Source organism: Emys orbicularis, chromosome 2 (genome assembly GCF_028017835.1).
Source record: "Emys orbicularis isolate rEmyOrb1 chromosome 2, rEmyOrb1.hap1, whole genome shotgun sequence".
NCBI classification, from domain to species: Eukaryota; Metazoa; Chordata; order Testudines; family Emydidae; genus Emys; species Emys orbicularis.
In genome coordinates, this window is record NC_088684.1 from 132001012 (window position 1) to 132017713 (window position 16702).

Here is a 16702-nt window from a genome sequence, read left to right on the forward strand (position 1 = left end):
GCTTATTAGCCCTCTACCTACCACTGACCCATTAATTATTACCCATGCTGGCCTTTCCATTGCATGCATTTCAGCCACTCATAAAACAGGTGCAGTCAGATAGCAGGAAAGCCCTGGCAGTAAATAAATAGCTGGATTCACCCACTCTCCCTCAACAAACTACCAGCTCCTATAAGAAAGTTTGTTCCCTTCTCTCATCCCCCCTCCCCCCAAAAAAAATTAAAACCATAGGCTGTGGGTGCTTTAGGGAAAGAGATAAAGCAAGCAGGAAGAGCAGACTCAGCAGTTGTAGCGCACAAAAGAAGCCAAGAGTTTTGCTCTTAGAAAATAAAAACAAAACAAAAAACAAGGAAAAGCAAATAAAAGCTATGAAGGCTCCAGTCCCTACCTTCCTCCACACTCAGCACTGCCTTCCCAGGTTCCCTCCCCTAGTCCCTCACCAGCAGAACCTACCCAGAAGGGAGCTGCTGGTAGAAAGCAGGCCTTATATCTACCACCGGGATCCCACCAGGCTTTGCTTCTTTAAAGCTACAGCCTTGCATTCTCACTGGGAATCCCTGGCTCTTGAAGGAGCAGGCGTGAAATCTCCTTAGTGAGTGATTCATAGCTGATAAGGCCAGCAGGGACCATCTAGCCTGACCCCTGCAGGCAGCATGTGCAGCGGGTGAGTCGCTGGCCTAGGAACCAGGACACCTCGCTTCCATTCCTGACTCTCCTGCTGCCCTGCTCTGTGTCCTCGGGAAAGTCCCTTCCCCTCTTCAGGCCCATTTACCCTCCCTGCCGTTGTTCATCACCTCCAATGAGACACCAGGCTCCTTGCAGCAGGGGCTTACTCACTCTGGCCTGACCTCCTGTGGCTCCAGTCTCCGTTGGGGCTGCGGGGCGCTGCGGTAAGATAAATAATAATGATTAGGCGGTGTGTGCTTTGTAGCTTGTCAGCCAGGCTCTTTGTGCCCACCAGGGGCTCCTGGCATCTCTCCATCCCCCAGGCTGCCTGTGCACCACCTGTCCTGCTACCCCACAGGGAGCCCCACAGGAGCTCCCTGTGCCCACACGTGAACCTCATTCCCCAAGCAGGGGCTCTGTGTGCCCCCTCCCATTTCCATCTATGCCACACGGCAGGGACCCTGCGACCCCCATCCGCTCCTCCACCATATGCCAGGGGCTCTGTGTGTCCCCCATATCCCCTTTCCCACCATACCAGGGTCCCCCATTCTCCCTACCCCCACCAAGGGGTCTGTGTGCCCCCATTTCCCCCTTCTCCTTTTCTGGGGTTCCTCATTCTCCTCCCCCACTTCCATTATTGTTTCTTTTCTTTCTTTCTGGGAGATAAGTCATTCAGGGTGTCAGCATGTTAAACTCTATTGGGAGAATGGGCATTACTGAGATGGGGCTGTTGTTTACTCTTTGGGTGTTAATGGCACCAGCAGCCGGGCCTTTGACCTATACACAATTATAGACCTGCTTGAAGCTGCTGACGGCTAACCAGATGCCAAGGGCTCTGTGTGTCTTCCATTTCCTCCTTCCAGTTCTCCGATTTTCACCAAAATCAAAACCACTGATGCCTCGAACATTCTCTGAAATTTTGGATTCTATTGGATGCGGCATTCAAACGTTATTGCATTACATCCCATTATCCAAACAGAGACATGCCATCAAAATGAGTGTAGGACCTTGCTTTGCTTGGCTGATAATGCTCAGTCTGGCTGTCAGCGGGTGCAACGTCAGTAGAGTTCTGTCTCGGGCCCCACCACCAGAGCCTCTAACAGCCTGTGACACAACGGTGTCTTTGAGGTTAGTGCATCTTTGCAGAGGCCAGATCTGCCAGGTTTATGTAGCGTGCAAGCCCTGGTTTAGCTTCTCCGATCCCATGCTCTAAGGTGGTATGAAGTCATGGCGAAGCTTCTCTGGGTAGTTTTCATAATTGCCATGTTAGAAAATATTATGGTCTGTGGAAATCTGTTTGTTATTGTGAATCAAGCTAAAGAACTATACAGTACTTTGTAAACCAAGCTGTTAGCTGAATGTCTCCCCCAGAGATCTCCAGTGAGCATTTAGCTGAGACATTTGTTTATATGGAATTACATCTCTTCAGTTATTTGTCATGATAGTAAACAGAGGGATAACTATTAACCATGCATCACAATAATGAACAATATCACTTACAAACGTTGCCATGTAAAGCTGAATGAAAGCTAACAAGGCCACATTCTGCAGAGAAACAGGGCAGGTAATGCTATCTCCATGGCCTCTTAGCTTAACCCTGGGGTTCTCAAACTGGGGGGTCGTGACCCCTCAAGGGGTCGCGAGATTATTACTTGGGGGGTTGTGAGCTGTCAGCCTCCACCCCAAACCCTGCTTCACCTCCAGCATTTATAATGGTGTTAAATATAAAAAAGTGTTTTTAATTTACAAGGGGGGTCTCACTCCGAGGCTTGCTGTGTGAAAGGGGGCACCACTACAAAAGTCTGAGAACCACTGGCTTAACACAATGGCATTTTCCAGACTGTCACCAGCTGAATGACTGCATCAAAGGACAGCTATCTGTTGTCGGGACTGCCATACCAGGTCAGACCAGTGGCCTGTCTAGTGCAGTCTCCTATCTCCAGGAGGGGACAGTCCCTGATGTTTCAAAGGAAGGTGCAAGTAACCGCAGAGAGGACAAGTATGGATTAACCTGCGGGCTGTTTCTCAGTAACCCTGAGATTGATTTATATCCTAACAAAAGCATGTTTATAACAATGCTGTTTTTTCCACACGTAATGTGACTGTGTCTGCAACCTCTAAAGGAACAATGGGCCAGACTCCCCATTGGTGTAAATCAGGATCGCTCCACTGAAGTCAGTGGGCTAGATCCCTAGTTGGTGTAAATCTACAAGGCAGTGTGGCCTAGTGGTACAGCGCCGGACTGGGTTATGTTCTCCTCTCTGCTACTGGCCCGATTGGTGACACTGGCCAAATCATTTCATGGCCTCCGTTTCCCTTTCTGTGCACTGTGGATAATGATGCTGACTTCCTTTGTAAAGCACTGTGAGATCACCTGATGCTAAGTGCTATTATTATCATTATCAAGTCAATGGGCCTAATCCCCAGCTGGTGTCAATTGGTGCAATTCGATTGACTTCAGTGCAGCTATGCTGATTTACACATGCCAAGAATCTGTCAAATAAATCTGTATTAATCAAGGAAATGACAGTAGCCATTCCCCAGTAAGCCTTGGTGAAATCTTTCTTACACGCTCCGTGTTTTCCTCGTCTTCATGGCTCCTTCACTGCCGCCTTCTGGACTCTGTCCCTTCCGGTCTTTTTGTTGCTCTTCCCTGGCTTACTCTTTGCAGTTCCTTCTCCATCCACATGCCGTGTTTGCAGCTGGAATGGACTGCGCCCAAACCCTTGGGCATTGAATAATTCACTGACTGCTTTCCAGTTCTCCTCTGGGCCCGCACTTAGCACATGCAGCTTCACTCAGCCCCAGCCCTGCCTACAGTCTCCCCACGTTTGCTCTGCACAGATCCAGTCCTGCAGGGGGTTGTGCATATTTGAACCCTATTTTACTCCAAATTACAGACTCAAGTAGGACACAGGCATGTGTCTCACCCCACCCCCAGACCTTTGAACCCCTAAACACCTAGGAACATAGCAAATCCTTTACCAGACCAGATGAATGATCCATTTAGTCCAGAATCCTGTCTCTGACAGTGGTTGGTGCTTTGGTTGAAGATGAGCCCAGCTAGCCATATCAGCAATGCTGTGGGCTCGGGTGAGGATTTCCTCTAGTCTCCTGCAGCCCTGAAGCATGAGATGCAATTGCCTTGATCTTAGCACATGTATTATTGGCCATAGAATTATCTAACCCTTTATAACATCCACTGTGGGTCTGGCACTGTCAGGAATATGCTCCCGGCTCAGTCCCCTCTCCCCATGGCAAGCACAGCTCCCATTAAGGGTAATGAGAGTTACACCCCCCCTTGACGGAGGAACAGAATTCTCTGTCCTTTAAGCAAGTCCGAATTTACATGGTGGCGGTTACAACCCCCTCTCCCTATTTGTCTGTTGCAGCCAGGGCTCCCTTGAGTGTTGCCACTTTACCTGCTTTGCTCCCTGTAACCAGGGGTCCTGGGAGCCCAACTCCTTCTGGTACCTCCCGGCTTTTCATCAACTGCTCCAGTGCAGCTCGGCAAAGGACACACGCTCACTACAGCAGCTGTGCCATGCTGACCTTCCGGGTACTTGCACAGAACACTGCCACTTTGCACCACTGCAGCCAAGGGGACTTATTTCCCTCTTGGGCCACCTACAAGACGTCCCTCCTGTCCGTGTTATCTCCAGGGTGCTTCGTTTTGTTACATGTGGAGCTTCTTCGCATCAGCTCCAGGCCACCAGGTTGAATATGGGCCCGTGAGTCTAGCAACCAAAAAGTCAGCACAATGGGCAGATGTCTGCTGGCCTATAAAGACACCACGATGCCTAGCACTAGTGTCCTCTCTGCTGGCAGCACCAGTAGAGGGCTGAATGGGCCCTGGAGACTGATCTCCCTTCTGCCCCCTAGAAATAGCCCTTCTAGGTCAGCACTGGGGGTACCCTGGCATGGGGCTGGCATTGTCCACTCTGTCTCACTTCTGGGGATAAATGCAGGACTTTTAGTCTCCAGGGCTGCTGCTTCCATCAGGACTAATATGTGGGGGGGGGAAAGAAAAGCTTCTTTCTGTGGCTAAGAGAACTCCTAGTCTTCCCCCGTTCACCTCTGCCCAGCATGCTCGTGTGACCTTCGCTTGGCATGTGTGTGTCGGACGCTTTTGAGGGGCACACAACTTTGTGCCCCACTCTGTCCTTTGAAATGCTGTGTGCGTTTGTGGGCAGACACCGCTGCCTCACCTGAAAAACACCAGGAATCCGTGTGCAGAAGGGAGAAAAAAAAATACGCCTTCCGCTTTCATTCACATATTTATTAGGTGGGCAGATCATTCTGCGGTCAGCTTGACTTCAGCCTTTACCAATGGGGATATTTATAAGGAGCCCAGCATGCAGGAACTGCTCTGCATGTGCATCCAAGTCACTCCTTTTCCAGCACAAGGTATAATGTTGCCTTTGTTCGCTTTGGGTCGGAGGCAGAGTCAAAGCAAAAGTGCACCATGCCTTTCATTTGATCCTCCTCCCCCCGCCCCGGCAACAAAATCTTGCATGTTTTCTGTTTAAATAGCACACAGTTGTGAAGTGTCCTGGCTCTTTCCACACACACGCTGTGGCCTCAGCAACTGCTGCAATAAATCAATAGGAAAATAGAGGCTGCCAGTTAGACTAAACAAGTGCATTTGCAAGGATTGCTAACCCTCATTAATCACTCTGACAGTCCTAAAAACACATTTCCCCTTTAATGACTGTATTTGGATAATCAGTGCTTTTTCCTCCTCAGTCAGAGTTTGAGTAACGGACAGCTGGTGTTATTATAGCCATTCATGGGAGAGAGCTGGGAGCAGGGTCAACTGAGAGTCAACCACTGGAGGTCTCCTGCAATTCAGGGCGAGCTGGAAAATTTGTTGTTATGCAATAATGAGGCGAGCTGCTTGCTGCCAATACAGATCCAAACATGCATTTACCAATGTCCTAACACCCACCTGTGTTATCTGAGCAACATTCTCCCCCCTTTCCCCTCCAAAAAAACCCACTGCCATCTGGGTTTGAAAGGCTCATTTTTGGTTCACTGTGTTGCCTTTAGGTGGTTTTTGCTTTCAGAATAAGTTTGAAACCAGGCATATTTTTCTGTGTAAATGATGTCACACATTAATGCACACACATTATGAAAATGGTAATTCAAACCCATACAACTCTAAATTAAGCCATACGTTATCCGATGCACTCAGCCATATATTTTGCAGAAAGACAGGATGAAATCAAATCAAACTGAAACTGTGGAGTGCAGATTGTTAGAATAATTAATAAAGTGCATCCCAGAGCTCTTATTAGAAGATGAATTCTGCAGTAACCAGGGCGTACATTAGATGGGGAGTTGGCAACACGTTCGTTTCCTAGCAGAGAAAGTCACAGAGTGTTGACTGGCATCAGAGGAGGCTTTGCAGTGTTTACACAGTCTGGGCCAGTACTGCAGTCTTTAGGAAACAACTGCCATCGGGAATTTTCCTGCATGAAGACCAAGGAATTTAGAAAGTTGCAACCCTGGTGTATGGACGTATTGGAACTGTGCCCCAGTGGTTGAATTGCATGGGGAGTCCAAACTCGGGAAGGATCTCTTCAAGTCAGCTACATTTTCAAGTGGGGGCTTAATGTCCCCCAAAGGGCAGATCTCCAAGAGAACCAGGAAAAATGGCAACTTCATTGTAGAGGGCTAATCCATCTGGCCCCACTCTCTCCGTCCCATTAACCTGGGAAATTATTCCTAAAGGAATGGACTGCTCCGGCAGGGAGCTAAAGCAGCTCTGCTTGTTCTTTCTACAGGACGGATCTTTCAAACCTCCCAGCCGCCAGCCCTGACGCGCCCCCATTGATCTCAGTAAGACAATTCACCTGTTTAGAGTTAGTTAGGTGCTGGCTTGCATCCCTTTCTGAATCGGGGCCCCGGTCAGTTCAGCCTTTCCCTTGTCCTGCTGTGAACTCTCCTGCTAGTTGTGCTAGTCATGGAGATCATTTGGGCTTTGCTCCTTCTAGGTCCTCTCATTGCCCCACTCCCCCCTGCCGTGATGAGATGCTGCTGCAAATGGGATGGTGCCTTCACTTGCAGGCTCTGACAATAATTAAAGCACCTTGTTACTGTGGGGAGAATCCAGCCCTGGATTATGAAGCCCCTTTGTGCAAGCCCCCATCCGTGGGGTACCCCAGCAGCTTGACACAGAAAGGGTGCTCTTCAGCTTTTGCTGGCTCCTGGCAGAGGAGAATCTGGGGCAGGAGGGAGAGGAACATGGTCAGACACCACTACCATGTGCCGTGCCCGAGATGATGGTGCAAACGCTCAGACAAAGCACTTTGTTCCTCCTTCGCGCCCTTTCCCGCTCAGCCCCCCTCCTCCCACCTCTCACAGATATTCACAGCTTCCTTAGTGTTTAACCATATATCACATGCCATTGCTGGGGCATCAGGGCATGATGATTAGACGGCATTGACAAATCATTGGCAACATGGCTCACCCTGCACAGCCCCAGAAGCTCCTCCCACCGGATCCAGGGAAAACCTCCATCGTCGGACCAAGCTCAGGCGACCGCTCTGCTGAAAAGATGAGCCCTGCATCATGGTCAGCAAACAGAGGCCTTGATCCTGCAAATGCCTTACCCCCAAAGGAGCAGCTCTGGTGTGTAAAGGTCAGCATATGCAGGATCGGGGCTGTAGGCTCTTACACACACACACAGGGACGTGCTGCTGCACTACTCTCAAGAAGGAACTTTGTTTGTCCAGCTGCAGGCCATGCCTAGCACAAAGCACTGGTCTCCTTCCAGCCATCAGCGTAGTCTCTCTCCAGTGCCTTAGAGGCACACCATGGAATTTACTAATCTGAAATCAAAACTCGGATAAACCATTCGCCCTTCCCCGTAGTTCCCATCCGCTTCCCCGACTGCAGCAAGAGATGACAAAAAACAATCAGGAAAAGTGGCCACGCTGTAAATCTCAGCACCTGGGCCACATCACTGAAAACTGACCCAGGCTGGAATGCCGCCCACCCTCATGACGCACCTTCTCTCTGCCCAGCCATCCGGGCAATGACAGTCTCCTCTTTAAGGGTCCCCTTTATTTCCAGTGACTTGTGACCTCCTCTGTGCCATCAGCTGGGGAAGGCAAGGAAGCAGAACCAGCAGGCAGTTTATTCACCTGTAGTCAGGGCTCAAGTTGAGGGAAGGTGGGTGTAAGGGAAAAAGTGAGCAGAAGAAAAGGGAAGAGAAGCCACCCTCCCGTTAAAACTGTTACCATCCTGGCCCTGTGAAAAGCAGCTGCAGCGGGAAATCCTTTGGGGGAAGGACTGTGGTGAATGGGGCAGGCTGGAAAGACCCACTCTGTCCTGCAGCCTGGGTGCATACACCTAATCCCCATTGATGGTAACAGCATACACATTGCACAGGACTGCAGAACCAAGTGCTGACTTGGGGGTCATTGTTCCCTGATCAATTCTACCTGCAGCACTGGTGGTTGGCAAGTTACAGCTTCCTCTCACCTGGGCAGTTCCCCAGCTCCTTAGGCAAAGCCTTAGCAAGACAATGTCGCCCAAAAGATGTGGGGGAACTGGGCCAGTTTTACAGATGGGGAGCCCCTGAGATTGTAGTTATTCAGCTATCTCCTGCCCCTGAATTCTCGTAAGCACATTTAAAACTTCCTGCAGTAAGGAAGGGCAGGGTGTGTCTGGGGTCTTCCAAGCCCCAAAAGTACCATGATGTCCCTGAACAGCCTTGGGGTGGTGGTGTTCCCTAGAGTGAGGCCATGGGAAACTGCCCGGAGTCTCTTATGGCCAGGGATCGGGGAGCAGGGGGAACGACAGCTTGGCCACACCCCAGCGTATCTCAAGTGCTTCTGTGTGCTCTCTCGCTCACATGCTGCCTGCCCACAGCACAATTTGGATGAATAGTGGAATTTAAAAAAAAAAAAAAAAAATTGTGTTTGGCAAGCAGCCCCTGTTTAAGCATGTTCTCTTCAGCTGGAGGAACACCCAGAAATTTAAATACAGAGCACAAGACACATATTACAGAGAGTAATTAACTAAAATTAATTCCATGATTCACCCCTATGCAACAGGATTAAAGCTCTCAGAGGGAGTGCATTGCAGGTGAGAGACACACATTAGGTGCAGCAAGATAGATATTTCTATGGAGATCCCACTACTGCTGAAACCTGAAGAGAGCAGCTAAGAAACAGGCCTCTCTCCCTGGAAGGGCAGAACATCCCCCCACCACAGGAAGAGGGGGCAGCGGTAGGTACTGCCTTCCCATCCCAGCTGACTAGCCAGGACGAGGTGGTTCACCTTGTCCCTTTCCTTTCCAAACAACCCAGGTTTCCATTTCGCAAACTGCTCTGACTTGGCTGCGGCAAGCTCAGTGCACTGTGGAGACAGACGCTGTTGGGCTGCTTGTAATCTTTTCTGCCAAGCGGGATGGGAATGGGAAGGATACGGATTTCAGACTCATTTATCAAACCTATTCTCATCCGCTCTGCCTGCACAGTGAAAAATTGCTCTCTGCAGCACCCACATTTACCTTAGGGGAGACACTGAGCTAGGTATAGGAACAAATATGGGAACCCGTTTAAGTTGCTTTTCCATCCATATATAAATTCCTTCTCATCCTTCCAGAGATGATCTGGAATTGAATAGCTAGAGAAACTCTGAGCGGCTTTGGATCTTTGTACTGCTGCTCCTGGTTCTTAAAAGCATTCCCACCCCTTCTCTCTATAACCATGCCTGGTATGACATGAGCAAAACCTCCACACAAGCATATATATTAACAATAATGAACCAAGGTACCAGCCATCCCTTTCTGCACGGTTAGCTCCATACTGTCCAGTGGTGACCGTTATAACTGGGCCAGGAATGGTGACAATGGTATCCTTAACACCCTAATGCTCTAGGAATTGTTCTGGAAAAGTTCAATGGCCTGTGTTAGATCACAATGATCCCTTCTGGCCTGGGACTCCATGACTCGATAATTCAATTCAGTTATCTAGTCCCTACCCAATTTAGGACTAAGCACTCTCACCCCTGACCTCCCCCAGCCCAACATCTGCAAAGTGGGGATAATTTTCTAACTCGGAGTGCTGCTGAGATGATCAAAAAAATTTGTAAAATGCTGTATAGGGCCATATAACTTGTACTCAGGAGCTGCTAGGTACCGCTATAATACCCAGTGCCTGGCGTTACTCAGATGAGCAAACAGGCAGTGCCAGCAGGATTCATCTGCTGCACTTGCTCTTTTCCAGGTGCATCATTGCGGTGCAGGTAGAATAGATGTAAGTAGGGCAAGGGGTAGAGAAATAAATTCGCTACTGGGCTTCTCTCTGCCACTAGGTGGTGCTGTAACCCTTCAAGCCTCCACCTCCACCAACTCTTCCCCCCCATCCTCAAAAAACCCTCCACCAGCTGCTTCTGCAGCTCTTATTCCTCTTCAGTTACAATCTCTTGCCCTTCATTTTTCGTATTGCCTGTATAAAAACTGCACCCAACACCATTTCATTTGTTACAGGGAACAAAAGCCGCTGCACTCAGGAGTGACATTCACAATAACATTATGGGCTTTCCCCTTCTTCCCCCAAATCATTTGTGGCCACAGTTAGTGGCTCACTTTTCATGGAAAACCTTCCGGCTGCTGCAAAGGAAGTGCCTGGCTAATGGAGGCGATTTGTATAAAGACAAGAGGGTGGGGGAAATGGGCGAGAAAATGCAAGAGAGAACACACCACAGGGTGAATATAACCAAGTATTCATTTATTAACAAAATAAGACTTACCAAGATGGAGCTCTATTCACCCAAAATGACCCGCAGCCTTCCCTGCTGCGTTAGATTGGGGATGGGAGGGGGGCAGGCTCTGCACCCCATTCATGGTTCATTCGTGTAGGTCAAGAAAAGCTGGGGTTTGGGGATGGGGGTTTTTGGTATGTAGACTGGGCCTGTAGAAATCAGATCAAGATGGATTTGGCCCTGGGCGCTGGATTAAATGACCCAGTTTGTACCAGGCTGGGCGGCTCTCTCCTAGCTATTTCTGCGGCTGTGAAGGGTCTCTTCTCCCCCGCCCCCATCAGCGAGTCACGGACACCAAATTCATAATCCACATCTTTTAATTGTGATCAGGTGCCCTGTGATGGATCAGCGAGCGAAAGCAAGTCATCTGCAGTGGCACAGCCATTACACCTATCCCAGGACATCAGTGGACTCCTTCAGTATTATCAGGGGAGTCCAGAGACCAGGCTGACTGGTAGGCTAGTTCTAGGTCTGTACAGGAGCCCACTGGTGCTGGAAGGCAAGGCAGATTTTCCAAGCACGGGAGAGCAGGAGACAGGATACCGGACTAGATGGAGGACCACTGGTCTGAATCAGTATGGCACTTCCTATGTCCTTTTCCAAACTATAGAAAGAAGCAGGGAGCGTCCACCCACTGTCCCGATCAGTAGGTCTCCTTGGCTTTTGCAGACAGTGCCACATTTTGGGATGAAGAGAGCTCTGGGGTAGCACTGCCATAGACGTTCTCCCAGCTGCCCTTCCTCCCTCCCCACTGCTGTTGCCCCTTCCCCAAAATACATTACAAAAAAAATTACATCTCTGTTAACTGTACAAACAAAGAGAAACGGAATTTCAAAATGATAAAACGAGGGAGGGGAAAATGTATTTGTTAAAAGAGGCCATGCAAGGACTTCCTGGGGAGGGGACACAATAAAATAGAATTTCAAAAGAAGAAAGAAAAGGGAAAATAAAGGAAAAAGAAAAGCCCCACACCTGCAAAGGAAAGGATTTTTTTTTTTAGACACAGACTTTTTGCCTACCATTGATTCATTGGTATATTAATGCACTTAATATTCCCAGCTTTAAGCTAACATACAGTAAATAAATACACAGTCCAAGGAAGGGAAGGAGAGCGGGGGAGGGCAAGGAGACGGGGTGCTTTAGTTACTGATATCCAAGCGCGGAAGCTGAAGTTAGTCTTTGGCCATACAGCGCATATGGAGAGTAGTAGGGTCCAGCTGCTGGCAAGGAGGGCACTGGCAGAGCACCGGCTGTGGGCAAGTGGCTCTTGCCATAAGGGTGGTACCTGTTTAGTCCCAAAGTGTGTGGGCTTCTCAAAGACAGGGATCCTGGTAAAGTGTTGGGGCTCCCTGGGGCGGTGGGTGGGAGGTGGAGGTGGCAGGATGCCGCAGAGCCAAGACCAGAGGTAGGGTAGCCAGCCAAGAGTTTCTCCGCCCCGGGCAGAGCCGTGTGGGTCCTTAGGTGGGTGAGCAATTCCTCCGAGGTGGCAAACCTCTTGTCGCAGGGTCCACTGGCAGACACCCAGTTGCATATGTGGGGCAAGGGGTCGTTCTGGAGCATGAAGCCGTAGGTGTAGAGGGGGTGGCTCGGCAGGCTCGGGGTGGCGCTGGAGGACAGGGTTGTGTGGACGGAGTGCAGGGGGTGCGTGGGATACACCAGGGGGTATCCGCTTTTCAGGCTGCCGGGGTCGTGCACGCAGCTGGAGCAGTTGCTGGTGCCCAGGTGCGAGGCGCTGTGGTAGCTCAAGCAATAGGGGTCTCTGCATAATCCCTGCATGAAGGAGGGCGGGGAGGCCCCAGTCAGAGGGCTAGAGCTGGGCGGCTTGCCGGGCAAGCCCAAGGTCCCCGGCAGCTGGCTGCTCACCAGGCCGGCTTTAGTAGGATCCAGGCCGGGCACGAACTGGGACGGGTAGCCGGCGTAAGCCCCAACGATGGACCCGTGGTAGCCGATGCTGGAAGGGGGCAGGGGGAAGACAGAGTGCCCCGGCTTGTAGGGGGACACCGGGGCCACGTGGCCGGCGGGCGCCAGGGCCGGAGGCTCCGATTTGCGCCCTGAGGCGGCCTCGCCATGCGCCCCGGTGTCTGCGCTCCCTGCGCCCCCGCCGGCCCGGCTCAAGCCGCTGCCCCCGGGCCCCGGCGCCGCTTCGGGGCTGGGCTTGGCCGCCGCCTCGGGCTCTTTCTTGTCCTCCTGGCCCTTGCAGTCTCCGTGCTGCGGGGAGCTGCCCCGGGAGCCGCCCGGGGAGGAGGCGGCGGCCGCATGCGGCGGGAAGGGCGGGCAGGTGGCGCTGGGCACCCGGAACCCTGCCTTGTCCGCGCCGGGGCCCGCGCCCGCCGAGCCGCCCTCCTTGCGGGGGTCCCCGCCGCCTTTGGAGTAGGGCTTGAAGCTGGACTTGTCCTCCGCCGGGGAGTCGCCGCCGCCGCCCAGCTGCTTGAGGGCGGAGGTGGAGGAGCGGGCGCCCGGCTCCTTGTCCGCGCCGGGCAGCCCGTTGGCGGTCACTGCGTTGAGCTTGGAGGAAGGCGGCGGGTCCGGCTTGCCGATCTGGGAGCAGGTCTGTGCCAGGAGCGCCAGCGGGCTCTTCTTAGCGTCCAGCTGCGGGGAGAGAGGTCAGAGCGCGGGTGAGCCGGGGCGCAGTGATGCTGCTCCGGGGAGCCGGGGCTCGGACCCTGCGGCTCACTCCGAGCCGCGCGCACAGCCCCCCAAAGCCGGGGGAATCTAGGGGGCCCCGCAGCTCCCAAGCGCAAGGCTGGGGACAGAGAAGGGCTCAGTCCCGGGGTGTTCTCAGACCCCCACAGCCCCGGGGAGACACTGGCGGTAACAGCCCCACTGGCACCCTGCAGCTGGGTAGAGACTGGGGTGGGAAGCGAAGCCCTTTCCCACCCCCCTTCGGGTGGTCTCGGGGTTCTCAGCCCCTGCTGGTCCCCAGCAGGAGGAGCCCCAGCCCCGTCTCTCTCCTTTGGACCCTCGCCAAGGGAAGGCTCGCCCCAGGCTTGCCCTGCTGCTCTACCCCCCGGCAGGGTAAAGAGGGTTTGCTCCTTCCACCCGCCCCGGAACTTCGCTTGGAAACCTGGCAGCTAAATCGAGGCGAGGGACCCCGGTGCCGTGTGAGTCGCCCGGACTCCTTAGGGTCTCCCAGAGAGGCGCAGGGCGGGGCGACCCACCCCAGCGTGCCCCCAGGAGGGCGCAGGAGCCCGGAGCTTCCTAGCGCGGAGAGAGGGAGAGAAACAAGGGAAGCGAAGGGGCATGGTGCCATCCCCTGCTGCGGGGTGTGGGCGCAAAGGCGCACCGCACTTCGGAGAGGCACTGTGCGCCCTGCCCCAGGGCAGCGCTCCGGGGCACCGGCCAGCTCGCACCAAGGGACCGGGGAAGGGACGAGGAGCGGCTCCGATTAGCAGAGCGGACCGGGGCGGTCCTGGGCAAGGTGGATCGGGGACCGGTCCGGGTGCGATCCCTGACCGGGGCTGGAGGATAAAGGCGCGGCTCCGGGGCAGCGCGCTGCTCCCTCCTTGGGTAGGCAGAATGGCTGGGGGCCCCGACCGGCACTGACCTCGATGGGGCTGACGGGCGTGGAGGAGAGAGGCTGCAGGTATTCCGGGTGCAGGAGGTGGCCGGTGTGGGCGCTGAGCATCTTCAGGACCCTGATGGGGAGCCGGTTCGCCTGGCGCAGGGGGTCCGCTGGGGGCAGGTGAGAGAGCGCCGGACAGGCTGCTGCTGCTGCTGGGGACGGTGCGCTCTCCCCTCCGCTGCTCTGCGATGTCCTTGGGTTAGATCCAGCGGGCGAACCGCTCATTTGGAGGAGGCTGTAGGGGGAGAGAGCCGGGCGGGGTGGGGTAGGGTAAGGGGGGAGGGGAAAGGGAGGGAGGCGAGCTCCGGGGGCTGCGGGGCGAGCTCCGCAGTGCTGCCGAGCTGAGCAGGGAGGTGGCGGCAGCAGCAGCACCGGCCCCGGTAAGACAAAAACCTTCCCCTTCCCCTATCAACACGTCAAATAGCCCAGATCAGCAGCCACACTTCAAAGGGACCAACCCTCCCCACCAATCCGGGACCTGCCAGGGACCCCGGGGCGGGATCAGACGCCGTGGGGGGAGCTTAGCTTGGTAGGAGGGGAGATGCTTAAAGGGCCCTGGGCGGCCCTCCTCTCCCTGGCTCTAACAATGCCAGATCCCAGGCTGAACCAGACCTATTTCCACCCATAGAAGGGACGAGACACGCCCCCCTTTAAAAGCACAGCACAGCACATCCCATCCCAGCAAGATCATGACAGCGCTAAAAGGAAGGGGGGGGGGGGGCCGCACTGCTTTTTGGCTTAGAGAGGCCCCGTCCCATGCCTGAGACAGGTGGTGAAATAAAATCCACCGAAAAGGTACAGAGCAGATGACTGTAACAGGGCACACCCCAGACAATGTCTAGTTCTAAGAGTGTGCGCCTTGAGTTAGTAACCGGAGCAGTGACAGTCACCTCGATGGGCTGCTAGGCTGTTCTCTGGAATGCTGTGAGGTTTCTCACTCCAAGCCAAGCTTTATTTATGTACAGTTTCCAGTTTTGTTTGCCAGGTTAACTCCCCAATTGCAAATCGGTGCAGTAATTAGGTTTATTGGATTTAGTGTAGTGTTGTGCAATCTTGTATGGGAGTTTACGTTTTATAATGTGTAAAATAAAGTATGCAATTGCTGCATTTAAACTATACTTCATAATAATAATACTTGGTGTTTATATAGCACTTTGTTTTCAGAGTGTTGACAAACATTCACTAATTAATTACATTTATGTAATCATTAAATGTGAAATCATCAAGGTGTGTGCACTGAATGCATAGCCCAGTGAACCAGGGCAAAGTAAGGCTCTCATCCTCCCAACACTTAAAGTTTTTAGTAAATTTATATTACTTTGAGTACTCCAGGTGAAATCAAGAGAACTAGTGGGAGCAGTAAAATTAAGCACGTTAGTCTGCAGGACTGGGGCCTCTCTCAATCCTGCAAAGATTTATGCAGGTGCTTACTTTTAAATAGTCCAGACTTCTCACCTACATAAAGTTATGCACATATGTAAGTCTTTTTAGGATTGGCATTTAAGCTACACACCTGTATGAGAGTTTGTAGGATTTGAGTGAGGCCTGTGTTGAGAGGCCTGCCTTGGCCAATAGAACAAAAATGTGATTTCTTTAGAATTAACTGGAAGTCACATTCCAATTATCTATCTAATTATTTTTGGCAGCCATCATTTGTTTAGGCAATGAAACAATCACCAAACCCACTAAAGGCTATATGTTCTCTGCACAGACAGGTCATGTGCTGAAAAGCCAAGGAACAACTACTCAGTACAGTGGTTTTCAACCTTTTTCAATATGTGGACTCCTAAAAAATTTCGAATGAAGGTGTGGGCCCCTGTGGAAACCTTAGACAGTCTGCAGCCCCTCAGTGGTCTGTGGACCACAGGTTGAAAACCACTCACTTAGTACACTTTGGGTGATGTCATTGCTGCAGTATTAAAAACAAGGTTTATCTGGAACAAATTACCTATTGAAAAACCAGTAACCCTGCCTCTCTGGTTGGCATAGTATATCACTACCATATTTATAACTCTGAATGTTTGACATTTTCAATGTTTTTCTTTCATGTACTTCTGGCTGAAGGCATATAATTTGCCAATAGTACATTGCATGGCAATTGTTTGCTGCATAGTTGTAGAGAATGGAAATGAACAACCTTTCAGCAGTGTGTTTCTTAACTGTGTATACACTTTATTGGCCAGGGGTATTCACTGTTGGGAACCAGAGTTCTGCAGTACAGTTACACTTTTACATTTGCAGAGCGTTTTTCAAATTCCAGCTACCTGGAGGGGGAAAAAAAAGAGAGAGAGAGTGCAAGAGAGAGACGTATAATTAATCATATTAGGTCCTGGCAGATGCTTTATGTTACAACAATGTTGCTATTATTAAGTTCATACGGCCACCCATTATAAAGTCTGTGTGCTCAGTGTTCTGGGGAAAAAAGCTTTGCTGGATTTCCCCCAGTGGAGTGAAGGCATCTCTGTGTTACATGCCTCACTTCAAGGACCACTTTCCCAACCACAATCAATCACTCTGTTTGTCAGACCTGTCAATTCCGCCTCATTGTGAGACTTTTTTTCCCCCGAAGCTGACCGCAAGATTGATTCAATCCGAACAACAAAAAATGCAAAAGGAGAGGTCTGCCTTTCAAAGGAGCCATTCAAGTAAGAAGGAAATAAAAAACCTTTCCGCCAAGTAATTCAAGTTGTATGCCAA

The 16702-nt window shown here is 51.7% G+C and overlaps 1 protein-coding gene across 1 annotated transcript; it reads right to left on the reverse strand.

Moving 5' to 3' along the window:
* Window positions 1-11586: 11586 nt before the first annotated feature.
* ZNF703 (zinc finger protein 703) lies at window positions 11587-14230 on the reverse strand. The gene is made up of 2 exons (XM_065399840.1): window positions 13988-14230; window positions 11587-13032 (listed from the first exon to the last, which is right to left on the reverse strand). The coding sequence occupies exons 1-2, from the start codon at window positions 14228-14230 to the stop codon at window positions 11587-11589; spliced, it is 1689 nt and encodes a 562-aa protein (XP_065255912.1).
* Window positions 14231-16702: the final 2472 nt, after the last annotated feature.